Genomic DNA, 13,593 nt, shown 5'->3' with positions numbered 1-13,593 from the left:
TGTCTTTACTAATAGTATAGAAGTCACACACATAGTTACTAACGACTTGAGCACAGGAAAGGTTGTAGGAATAGCCAGACACCTGAAAATGATGTAAATATAGTACACAAGCATGAAATTATCAAAAGCTAAATAAAATAAAAGGCAACTCTTTTACTGACATTCTTATTTCAAACTTTGGATGAAAGTTTTTCTTGTCTACCATTACATTTTTACTTTTGTTTGATTTAATATGTATTACGTGGGTTATTTTATTTGGCTAAGGTATTTGTTGCCATGTTTTAAGCAAACCTCTCTGCCAAGTGATCTTACAAGTTAAGCATGTGCATTACCTTCTTGTTCTTCTACATTTTCATATTGTTTGGAAGCTATTGGTAAGTCATCCACACCACTTTTCAGACTATTCTCAGGAATATCTTGCTAAAATAATGAAAATAATAATGAGAATATAGTTGAATTTCCTATTTTGAATTCAACTAAACTTAAAAATAGGATAGAATATTTTTGTAGATAACCTTTTGCATGCTGTTGAAATCAACCTGTCTTTTTACCCCATACAGTCACATATTCTAAAATCAAGCCTTGTAGCAGAAATAGAAAAAGATCATCTGCAGAATTCAATAAAGAACTAAACTCATAATATGAAACTTACATTCCTCACCAAAAATTAAACAGTTAAAGGATACATTTAAGTAATAACTGTTAATGTGCTTGCCATATCAAAGTATTTGATTTAAAAATCAATTCCTTGAGAAAATCATTTTAATATTATAATAAGGCCCTTTGGTTAGTATGAAAATACAAACTACGCCAGGTGGAAAAGAATTGAAATATTTTAGAATTAGTTTTGTTTATGAAAAGAAGGATGTACAAAAAATAGTTTTGTTAAAATCTTAGAGAGAAAATAGTTTCATAAAATTAAAAAGCAATTAGTGATTCTTCTTTGTTTATATAATGCATGTAATCTTTCGATGAAATCTTAAACTCTTTCACAGTAAAAAATGGGTATCATTAGAGCATAACAAGCATTAACATGAAGGGAAGCATCAGAACATTCATTCTATGTCTGGAATGTTCCTGGTGCTTTTTTATACTTGAAATAGTAGAGAGGTCCTTATGCAATTACACACTCAGCATTTTTAGTCATTTACTTGTGAGATAGGTAAGAAAATTTAAAGTTCACATAGATTCACTATTCTCTAAATGGCATAACACTAATGGTTATCACTTCATATTTAAGTCATATGAACTGGTAGTTTTAATTCAGAAAGATTCTGTGATGAAACATCAATGTCATTATGTCAGTTGAGGATTTGTAAGTCTTCAAATACTGTTGAAATATATGTCAGTCTGGTCCCAACATTCATAAAACACATGAAGAAAGGAATAAAAAGCCCTATTGACTATATGCTGAAATCCACATTTGAAGAATTTATGTATAGCTTATCACAATAAGACTCGAAGGACTGGGTGTGTGGTTGAGTGGTAAAGAATTTGCCTTGCATTCACTAATTTCATAGTTGATGTAATAAATGAAAAAACAAAAAAGAAAACTACAAAACTCTAATCACAAGTGATCTAGGACACCCAGAAACAGGAAGCCTAACCTCAGAGTGATTTTGGAGATTTAAATGAGCAATGTAACCACTGTGTAGATATCCTTTAAAATTTGAAGTGTTACATATGATGCAAAGAATCTCAGGTTACTTTTAAAGATTTTGAGTGCAAAAATAAGATGAAATTGAAATTTTGCCTTTAGCATTGGTTATCAAAGACCTTATTCTAGAACTTGCTACAATTAGGGGGAAACATGTATACCTCAATTATATGAAGAGTTTTTTCTTCCGTTTTTGATTTAAAAATTTGCATGTACAATATATTTTGAACATATTTTCCCAACCAAAATACTCCCAGATTATTCCCCATCTACCTACCCCCCAAGTTTATAATCTTTCTCTCTTAAATCTACCCCCAAATTGAAAATACAATCTTACAACCAATAAGACAAACATGCCACAAGAGAACAATCAGCCCCCAACAATACCACAAACACAAAATTGAACACTGCTTCCTTTGTGTTGATCAACTTCCCCTGGTCATAGTGTCTTCTCTGGAGTGCCTTTGATATACCCAGTGATGCTTCAAGTAGAACACTGATTTTTCCTTTTGCCAACAGCTATCAATTACAAACTGTGTCCTGGTTATGGATGGCAGCCTGTGTCTTCTTCTGCCTCTTAGTGCTGGCACCCTGTCTTGTTGGAACCTGGGCAAATCATCTGTGTATGGGCGTAGTCTCTGAGTTCATATGTGCATTGGTCTTGGTCCTGTTGTGTCTGGAAGCCAAAGTTTCCTTGACCTTATCCATAAGCACTGGCTCTTATAATCATTCTGCTTCCTTTTCTACATAAAAACTGAGCCTTGATGGAGGAGGTTTGATGAAGACATCCAATTTATGACTAGGTGGTCCAAAGTCTCTCACTCTGCATTTTGACCAGTTGTTGATCTCTGTGTTGATTCCCATGTACTGCAAGAGAAAACTTCTATAAGGAGGATTGGGAAAGGTATAGTGACATGTCTCTAGGACTCATTTTCTTGCTGTATTCATTCAGAAGAAGAGTAGCATTGGGTTTATCCATAGGCCCATACCCTACATTATCACGTTATTGGCCCCTTTGGCAGTGTTAGGTTTGTATTCCACCTTATGCAGTCTTTAAGTCCAATGAAAAAGTTATTTGTTATTCCCATAACATTTATGCTACTATGGGACCAGCATATGCTTCAGACAGGTCACTGTTGTAGGTCACAGGGTTGTAGTTGGTGATATCGATGATTACCTTTCTCCTCTGTGAGCAGGAGGTGTATCTTCTAGCACCACGAACATTAGTTAGAAGGTGTAATGATTCTATTTGGGCACAAATCCATCTACTCTATGTTTGGTTATTTAATATGTGTTTTTTTCACCAATAGGGTCTTTCTATTTGGTTGTGGAGTGAGACCAAAGGCCTTCACCATAGCCTGTTATGTTTGGATAATTCTATGTGCCTGTAGAATCATCAACAAATGGTTCAGGTCAAACTGGATGGCCACATGCAGAAGAACTAAGTAGATCCATATCTATCACCCTGCATACATCTCAACTACGAATGGATCAAAGACTTCAACATAAGACCATAAACTCTGATTAAGATAGAAGAAAATGTCTGGAAAAGGCTTGAATTCATTGTTACAGTCAATGACTGACTTTCTGAACCAGATACCAATAACACAGGCATTAGAACCAAAACTAGCAAGTGTAACTTCATGAAGATGAAAAGCTTCTCCTTAGAATAGAACAGCATCATGGAAAAATTTATGGCATGGAAAATGAATAAACCATTGCCAATTATACATCTGATAGGGGATTAGCATCTAAACCACAAAGAACTAATAAACTGAATATCAAGAAAACAAATAACATGTTCTAAAAAATGGGGTACAGAACAAAGCAGAGATACACAAATGCCTGAGAAACACTTCAGTAAATGTTCAACATCCTTAGTCATCAACGGAAATGTAAATCAATGCCCCTCTGAGATTTCATTTTACCTAAGTCAAAATGGTCAAGATCAATAAAACAAATGACAGCTCAGCTGGGGAGTATGCAAGGAAAGGGAAACACTTGTTCCTTCCTGAAGGAAGTGCAAACTTATACTAGGATGTGAAGAGCCTTCAAACATTCTTTTTGTACCTCATTATATACCCATTGGCAGCCTGAGACAGAACTCATTAGGAACATCCTTGAACTCTTGGAAAGTTCAACCTGCCTCTGTCATCTGAATTTTAGGATAAAGACTGTGCCATGATGACTGGATCCAATATTTTATGAGAATGAATAATGCAAAGCTACAATTATACTTACTTTGAGAGAAAGATTTTGTATTTCTACATTTTAATCATTTTAAATAATACTTTTTTCTAGATAAATTACCAAAATGCTGTGGGATGGTCTTTCTGTATGCTGTGAATATATGTTGCTCCCATGGGTTAATAAATAATGCTGCATTGGGCTATGGCAGGGCAGGATGGAGCCAGGCAGGAAAACCAAGAGAGATAGAGGAAGAAGAAGGGTGGAGTCAAGGAAGATGCTGCAAGCTGTCGGGGGAGCAAGATGTAATAAAATACAGGCAAAGCCACAAGGCACGTAGACTAATAGAAATGGGTTAATTTAAGATATGATAGCAATAAGCCTGAGCCATATATCAAACAGTTTATAATTAATATAAACCTCTGTGTTTTTATTTGGGACCAAGTGGCTTCAGGACACAGGAAAACTTCCATCTACACCAGACTTGAAAAATTGTTTTTAAAAGTTAGTGTCATGAGTAAGAGGGTTTTTTGGGTATTTTTGTTATTAAGAAATTTTCTATTCAGGTTACATAATAACCACAGATTCCCCTGTCCTCCCTCCTTGCACCCCCAGCCTTCCTCCCCAACCCACCCCCCATTCCCATCTCCTCCAAGGCAAGGTCTCCCATGGGGACTCAGCAGAGCCTAGTACATTTGGTTGAGGCAGGCCTAAGCCCCTCTTTCATGCACCAAGGCTGCTCAGGGTGTCCCACCACAGGCACTGGGCTCCAAAAAACACACTCACACACCAGCGACAGATCCCAATTCCACTGCCTGGGGGTCTGCTAACCAGTTCAAGGCAAACAACTGTCTCACCTATCCAGAGGGCCTAGTCCAGTCCCATGGGCCTCGACAACTATTGGTGCACACTTCATGAATTTCCAATAGTTTGACTGGCTCTCTCTGTACATTTTCCCATTGTGATCTCAATGTCCCTTGCTCATAGAATTCCTTCTCTCTCTTATCAATTGAACTACTGGAGCTTGGTCTGGTGCTTGGCCATGGATCTCTGCATCTGCTTCCATCAGTTACTGGATGAAGGCTCTATGATGACAGTTACGGTATTCACTAATCTGATTATCAGAGTAGGCCAGATCAGGCACACTCTCAACTATTGCTAGTAGTCTAAGGTGGGGTCATCCTTGTGGATTCCTGGGAACTTCCCTAGCACTCTGTTTCTCCCTGTTCCCATGATGTCTTCATTTATCATGGTATCTCTTTCCTTGCTATCCCATTCTGTCCCTGTTCCAGCTCAAACCTCCCATTGCCTTATGTTCTCATCCCCCATTCCTTGCCCTCCATTACTCCCCCTCACCCTCAGTTTGCTCATGTTGATCTCATCTATTTCGCCTTCACTGTTTGATCTATAGGGTCTTCCTTGTTAGCCAGCTTCTTTGGAGTTGTGGGTTGTAGTCTGGTTATTCTTTGCTTTACATTTAATATCCATTTACGAGTGAGTACATACCATATTTTTCCTCTTGAGTCTGGGTTTTCATCCATTTGCCTGCAAATTTAATAATATCATTGTTTTTACTGCTGACTAGTACTCCATTGTGGTATGTACCACATTTTCTTTATCCATTCTTCACCTGAGGGGCATTTAGATTGTTTCCAGTTTCTGGCTATTATGAATAATGATGCTATGAACATAGTTGAGCTTGTGTCCTTGTGGTATGATTGAGCATTCCTTGGGTATATGCCCAAGAGTGGTATAGCTGGGTATTGAAGAAGACTGACTCCAAATTTTCTAAGAAACCACCATACTGATTTCCAAAGTGGCTGTATCAGTTTGCACTACCACCAACAGTGGAGGAGTGTTCCCCTTCCTCCACATCCTCTCCAACATAAGCTGTCTTCAGTGTTTTTTATCATAGCCATTCTGACAGGTGTAAGATGGTATCTCAGAGTTATTTTGATTTGTATTTCCCTGATGGCTAAGGATGTTGAGCAATTTCTTAAAAGTCCTTTGGCCATTTGAGATTCTTCTGTTGAGAATTCTCTGTTTAGGCCTGTAGCCCATTTATTTGGATTGTTTGGAATTTTGATGTCTAGTTTATTGAATTCTTTTATATACTTTGGAGATCAGCCCTCTGTCAGATGTCAGGTGGGGTTGGTAAAGATCTTTTCCCATTCTGTAGGCTGTCGTTTTGTTTTATTGACTGTGTCCTTTGCCCTACAAAAGCTTCTCAGTTTCAGGAAGTCCCATTTATTAATTGTTTCTCTCAGTGTCTGTGTTATATTTAGGAAGTGGTCTCCTGTGCCAATGCATTCTAGGCTACTTCCTACTTTCTCTTCTCAAGTTCAGTGTAACTGGATTTATGTTGAGGTCTTGGATCCACTTGGACTTGAGTTCAGTGCATGGCGACAGATAGGGATCTATACGCAGTCTTCTGCATGTTGACATCCAGTTAACATGTAGTTGACATCCATTTAACAGTTTTTAAAAGTTAGTATCATGAGTAAAAGATTTTTTAAAAGGTACTTTAAAAACTAATGCTAATTTCTGTGCCCTTCAATACATGGGTTGGATATGTAAGCTACCTTAAGTAACATAATGAATAGGTTAGTCTACATATTTAGAGAAGCCTGAAAATTATGTAAGTCATGCTATAAGAAATAAAAATAAAACTACTAATGTTTATTTGTCCAAATATTCCCAAATTTCAAATTCCCTCCACTGTGGTAAAACTATACAAACTAATTTTTCTGTGATTACTTATTTCTTATCTCATTTTTGGCTTTTAGAACCTTAAAGTAATTATTATGTTTTGGTACTTTTCAACATCAATATAGTAATATTGTCATAATTTTATAAAAAAATTCTAGCCAATTTTTCATCTAAAGTGATGACATTTTGACAACTGCTATATTATACCATTTCAAACTCCACAAAGAAGAAATTCAGCACAAGAATTTACCTCAAGAAGGCATTGATTACCTGAGTTTTCAAATTAGCTGTGTCCTCCATTGTTGCACACACGGAAATCAGTGATTCAGATTCAAAGTGATGTCTTTGAAGCAAAACACACAACAACAAATAAGTGAGTAGTGGACAAAAGCATTTGTCCTGAATGTTTAGTTATTTGAATAGCAGATGGTGTTTCTGTTGTTATTAGACATCTGTTTTATAAAATTTGTTCAGCTGTTAATTTCTGTCTCCACTTCTCCTAATCTCTGCATTTGTCAAGAAAGAGTTACACATAGTTCCACATCAAATAGTGTCAGTCAATATATTTGTGGAACCTGAAAATCATTTGTTTTGAAAACTGTCCTGATGATTGCATGCAAATTACAATGAATTGCTCACATACTCTTTAATCATTAATTTAAATAAAGGTAATAGCCCCAAGTAAAGCAAAACAATAGTGTCCTCATTCTACTCTATTAATAAAGCACAAAACTATATAACTACTAAATGGCAACCTTCATTCTTGAGCATGGAAAATACCCATTGAAAGGAAACCATCACATCCATTCATTGTAAAACAACTAATAAAGTCATGAAAAAGATGTGAAATCCTTGAACATTAAAGTTATAAGTGAACAAACAAATGTGCACACTGAGGTTTGAAATCCTCTTATCATGGGTGTTCAAACATTAAAATGTAATAATTCAGTTATTACATTGATAGAGGCTGATTCAAAAACTACCAAGCACTTAAAAACCTTCATATGTGCTCGGTTGATGGCAGAGACTTCTGGAAAAGCAGATCCCTGGGACTTTTGCCTCTGTTTCCCTCTAGGTTCTCTAGATGTCTTCCTTATATAGGATACCACTCCTCGTTCCCTCTTTTGCAGTCTTCAGTGATGCTCTCTGGCCTTTCAATATTCATCCCAGGAAGGTGCAGATGCCTGAAAGTACAGGCTCAAAGAACCTGAAAGACAGCTAGTTCCCTGGTTCAGGCAAATAAGCTAAATGGAGGGTCAGCAACACACATCCCAAGCCTAGATATGTTACAAAATTCTATGACTATTTTCTGCAATTCCAATCTGAAAAGGACAGGAATTTGGCAAAGGTAACAGGAAAAGAAGCAGTGGCAGTGGATCACAGATATTTTTCATTTCAGCCCTTGGTTCTGAACATTCTCTAGCCCACCCTCTGTGATACCACATTCCTGTTTTCTATAAAGACTTAAGGTTGCTCAAGTAAGTTTCAACAGAAGAATCTATTTGTCATTTCTATCAATTAAGCACAAAAGGTAATATAGTTTCCAAATTACGTTCAACCCTATCCATTCTCAGATGATTTTCACCATCCTGTGTCTATGTAAATAACTTTATTGTCTTTAAAAAACTAATCACGAGGCCAAACTCTTAGTCCTATTGGCCTCCATGATTTTCCTTTCGAAATTGCCCTTCCCCTGTTAAAGTCATTCAAATCATCCACCATTAGGCTACTTTTAATACCATTCTTGGAACACTTGACTCATTCCCATATTTTCCTACAGAAATTCTCAATCAAATACTGGTCAGTAAGGACTGGTCTTTTAGTGAAGGAATGCATGGGAATCTAAATTGGGCCATTTGTATTTCCACATCCATAGAATACTGTGTTTTAGTTTTGGCTTCTCCCTCAGAGCAACTGTTTATGTATAACGTTGGATCTAGTTTTCTGTGCTCAGGATATTTTTATTAGTTTTCAAAATTCCTTAAAAACTACAAATTTTTCAGATCTGAGATTTTCTAATAAAACAAGAAGCAGTACCTGGCAGTCAAAAATTCTAAACTATAGGTCAAGAAACATGAGGAAAAATCAATGTACAATAAAAAATTTCAAAATGCTTAGTGTCATGGGGAAACAAAGACTTGATGAAATGAGAAAAAAACTCTCCTGTACCCAGGCAGTCCAGTAGTTTGAAGAGAAAACAAAACTGAGTATAAGGTCATAACGTCTCTTAAATAGATGCTCAGTTGTATCAACATAACATGGTATATGTGCACATGGACTACCATTCCAATAATGTAATTCCAAGCCTTCTGTCATCTTGCTCATTTCAAACCTATGGCACTACAGACACAATAAAGAGAGGTTTCCCCCTCCAATCTTGATAGCAATGTAGTGTCTAAGAACAACTTTCAAAAGAAAAACTATGGAGTTATAGATAGGTTTCTCAGGAAAACTCTAATCCAGAGTTGACACATAAGGAAAACTGGCTTTCTACATGAGATCATCTCAATGTAGTCACAGGAACAAGAGAGTGCACCGGCTGACAGTTCAGTCAAGAGCTGGCAACTTGTTACCTATGGGAATCATAGATTTAATCAAACTCTCTGGATGACCTTTGCTAAAGTAGTAAGACAGTCACAAGGATATGAAAGCTTTAAAACATATGATTATATTAATGCATCATGGACACTAAATAAATCAGATGGAATCAGTGAAGAACACAATATTCAATAAACATTAGTTCTTTTCCCTGGTTCTAATTATAAGTTAACATTCATATTCAAAGACCTTAAAATCTTACCCCGATAAAAAGACATCTTCAGGCTGATTTCCTATAATTGAATGAAAAGTAGACATATTTCAGTCGATTATATTAGTCTATAAAATACCATAGGGTAAATCTTCTAGAGTAAAAAATCTTCTAGGGTAAATAATAACTATGGTACTGGAATATAACAAATGCATCAGGAAATCTTCACCTCCTTTGGATTTATTGAATAAAAGAATGAAAGAAATTATCAGCACTTGATACCTCAAAGTAGGTGACCATGTATACTGACAACAAGTCCAACTAATGGCAAATAGTGCCGTTGCCAGAATCAGTGCCTATCATCAATAAATAGCAAAGAGAGTAGTTTTCTGGAAGAATGGTACCAGGATCAATTTGAAGACAGCATAAATATTTTGTTATAACACAACAAATATTCCCCAGATACACGGCTGCAATCCTTTAGGTAGGGATGAAACAACCTATCAGAGAGAACCTGAGGCAACGATCACTGTACTTATCAATCTCCTCTAAAATTATGGAAACCTATCTGGACAAGGTTTCTCATAAAGACTTGCAAGGTATCAGAAAAGAGAGGTAAGGTGAAATCAATGCTGCCCACCCTCCCAATCTCCTCTGTGGTTAGGTTCTAATGAGCTCTTTTAGATCTGGCTATAGTTTTCATTCTTACCTATGATGCAATAAGGTAGAACCTCAATTGCTATTGTCACCTTTGGACATAACTACTGGTAAGATCCCCTCCTAAAGAATATATCTATTCTGCACATGGCTAAAATACAGAAGATTAAAAGTATGTACTAGGAAGGCTAGGTCAGAGAAAGCTGCTTTGGAGGTTTGTTTATTATAAAACTATAAATCCATATGTAGGTATCTACATATATATCACTTAATAACACACTTAAGATCTTTCTACTGGGATAGAAACATAGTTCCCTATGGTGGTATTTTATTTGTGCTGAAATGCGATTTTATTTGTATGTTAATAAAGATGCCTGGAGATCAGAAGTAAAACCGAGCCACTAAGCAGAAGTCAGGTGGTGGTGGCACATACCCTTAATCCAATCCCATGGCAGGTAGAGTCTCTGTGTGATCAAGGACACAGCCAAGGAGTGGTGACCTGAACCTTTAATCCCAGTACCAACCATAGAGACCTGGAGGTCTGTATAGACAGGCAGTGACAGAGAAGTCATGTGGTTGGGTTTAGAGACAATGAGAAGGCAGAACAGAAAGGCAATAAAAAGACAAGTCACACAGGAAGAAGGTCTCTCTCTCTAGAGAAGAGACAGCAGCCAGGTATTAAGATAAGGCTGTCTGGGCTCTTCACTAGTGCTCTGATCTCTTGGACTTTTAACTCTGTAGTTGGCTCTGTGTTTCTTATTTACTAAGACCATTTAGAATTTTGTCTACAGTTCTCCTTTTATATAAAATAAGAAAGACAACACATGGTGAGATCCTATTGACATTACCCTTGAGAAAGTATCTTCCCATGGAAAATGAATACTAGAAATGTGCCCAAGTGGCAGAGCACCTGTCTTGCGAAAATAGGGTAAAAGATAAAATGGGATTGTGGATGGATAGTCAAGTATTCTCTGGTGTATGAGTGGCTTCATATTTACTGATAAGCACTATAGATATTAATGACTCACAATAAAAACAGAATTTAAATCTGGAATTAGTAGACTAGTTTCTTCTTTTTTTCCCCAAAGAAGAGGTTCATTATTTGCTTCATCTACAGTATTCACATTCTAAAGGTTACTGCATATGGGAAAAAGCCATGTGAAAGACTTGACTACAGTTTGGAAAAGTATGACCTCTGGAGATTGCCTTTTGGCAGTCAAGAGTCAGTTTGGCAACACAAAGCAGGAAGACAAAAATAAACAAAAATAAAAATAAAAATAGGGTCATTGGAGTAGCAAACACATAGAGCACCTCCTTCTTAAAGTATGAAACCTTGAGTTCAACACCTCACAGATAAGAATATTAATTTCTAATTATACATTTAGGAACCAGACCATTGCCATACATTAGAGCCAGAAGTAATCACCGTGTATATAAACATTTCAGTAACACTATATGATGTATTTGTTTAAATGGAAGAATTTGAATACAAAATTACCATTATTTTAGGCTTTGTGCCACCTTTACTGAATAAGTCTCTTTTTGTCTGTCACCCCCCAAAAACTGCCATCAGTAAACTCACACCTGCTCCAGATCCAAGCTGACAACCCTCTTTGTTTGTGAGCCACCATTGTTGGGCAATTCTCTTTTTCCATTTCCCATCCTATTATCCCCTACTACTATCTCCAAACCCACATGCCTTGTTTGAGAAATGCAGCAGGCATGGCCTCCATGTTTCCTAGCTACCTTTGCTAGCTAGGTGGCTACTTCATTTTCTCTGGAAGCCAACAATCCTATTCCAGACCCAAAGCTGTGAGCCCTCTGTTACAGGAATCCTAAATGTTATTTTAATTAAAAAATGGAGCCAGATATTGGGGAAAATGCTGAAAGATCAGAGAGACAAAGAAACAAGTCATAGCCAAGTCTAACCTCGCCAACTCCAGGAATCCTCTGACTGAATGCCTCTGAGTCCTCAGCTGAAAGCGCTCCAGCTGAAAAGTCTCTAGACAAAAGGGGTTCCAGCCAAAAAGCCTTTAGTTCCTGTCTCCTCATGCCTTATATACCTTTCTCCACCCAGCCATCACTTCCTTCCTAGTGTTGGGATTAAAGGCATGTGACTTCCCAGTAATGGGATTAAGGGTTGGTGCCACCACTGCTTGCCTCTGTTTCTCTCCTAGACTGATTAAATCTCATGTAGTCCAAGGTGGATATAACTCACAGAGATCCAGATGGATCTCTGCCTCCCGAGTGCTAGGATTAAAGATGTGTGGCACCACTGCCTGACCTCTATATTTAATCTAGTGGCTTGTTCTGTCCTCTTACCTTCAAGCAAATTTTATTAGAGTACACAATATATCACAACCTTTTCAGGGTAAGTCACTTCTTCCCTGTTCTGCCCCCACATTTTTTGTTTGTGGCTGTCACCATACACAGAAGACTAGGTCCAGATCAATGGCTGCAATAGATATAATACTGAAAATTTCAGCATGCCAATTAGAAAGTTCAGAGAAAAACCTTACCAATATAACAAATCAAACAAAAGATAGAATATGAGAATGTAAAGAAAAAGTAGAAAAATCTATAATTAATTAGCAAATAATATAAAAAAAGAAAAAAAAACCATGCTAGAAGACCAGGAAAGAAATTTGAGATACTATCAAAGGCTCAAATCTTTGAATTCTATTGGCATACATGAGGAAACAGTATTCTCAATCAATAGCATAGACAAGATTAATAAAAAGATCACAGAGGAATTCTTCATCCAAGTAAGGAAATATATACACACACTGATACAAGAATCAAACAAAATCCCAACCAGACAAGATTAGAAAAAGAAAACTCCAAAGCATATAATAGTAACACCACCAAATATACAGGACTAGGAAAAATATTGAAAGCTTAAGAAAAGAAAGTATACAAGTCATTTGGAAATGAACATACCCAGGGCAACAGCTGAATTATCAAATAAAACTCTGAAAAGCAGAAGAGCCTGAAGCAATGAACTTCAAATACTACAAGTCCATGCATGTCAACCAGGACTCGTGTGCCCAGTGAATCTGTCTGCCATAGCTGAAGAGGAAACACTTCCATGATACAAGCAGCCTGAAACAGTCATAGCAAATAATAAATTCTAAACAGACTACTAAATGTAATACTTCTAACTGAAGAGAGGAGTAAGTGTGAGAGGAGACTTTTAGAAAGAAAACAAGCAAATCTATAATTTAAGGAAATACAAAGGGCATCTAACAACACAAAACAACAGGAAAATAAAACACTGCAATCTAGGTACAACTTTCAATAATGAATCCAGATATCAATGGCCTCAACACTCCAGTCAAAAGACAAAGGCTACCTAAACAAATTAAGAAACAAAATCCAACTATCTATTGTCTATGAAAAATCCCATCTTAGTTTAAAAGTCAAGCACCCTCTTACAATGAATGGATGCAAAATGTATTCTCAAAATGTATTCTAAGCAAACACTGTCAGGAAGCAAGCAGGTATCGGCATCCTAGTACCTGAAAAATCATTTTCAAACTAAAATGAAGCAGAAGAGACAAAGATGTGCACTTCATACTAATTAAAGTATCAACAAATACAAAATAGAATACTTACACACACACACACACACACA

At 36.7% G+C, this 13,593-nt stretch overlaps 1 protein-coding gene across 1 annotated transcript in view; it reads right to left on the bottom strand.

The window, feature by feature from the left end:
- Positions 1–13,593, bottom strand: part of LOC131901209 (POTE ankyrin domain family member A-like) — a gene marked incomplete at its 3' end in the record, with an annotated part of 40,635 nt that overhangs the window by 14,930 nt on the left and 12,112 nt on the right. The window contains exons 7-9 of the mRNA XM_059252438.1: positions 9,354–9,384; positions 6,824–6,896; positions 333–420 (exon numbers count right to left, since the gene is read on the bottom strand). Of these exons, the coding sequence (XP_059108421.1) occupies positions 333–420; positions 6,824–6,896; positions 9,354–9,384 (192 nt within the window). The remainder of the gene's footprint in view (positions 1–332; positions 421–6,823; positions 6,897–9,353; positions 9,385–13,593) is intronic.

Source organism: Peromyscus eremicus, unplaced genomic scaffold, assembly GCF_949786415.1.
Source record: "Peromyscus eremicus unplaced genomic scaffold, PerEre_H2_v1 PerEre#2#unplaced_57, whole genome shotgun sequence".
Lineage (NCBI taxonomy): Eukaryota > Metazoa > Chordata > Mammalia > Rodentia > Cricetidae > Peromyscus > Peromyscus eremicus.
This window is presented reverse-complemented; position numbering and strand designations above follow the sequence as displayed.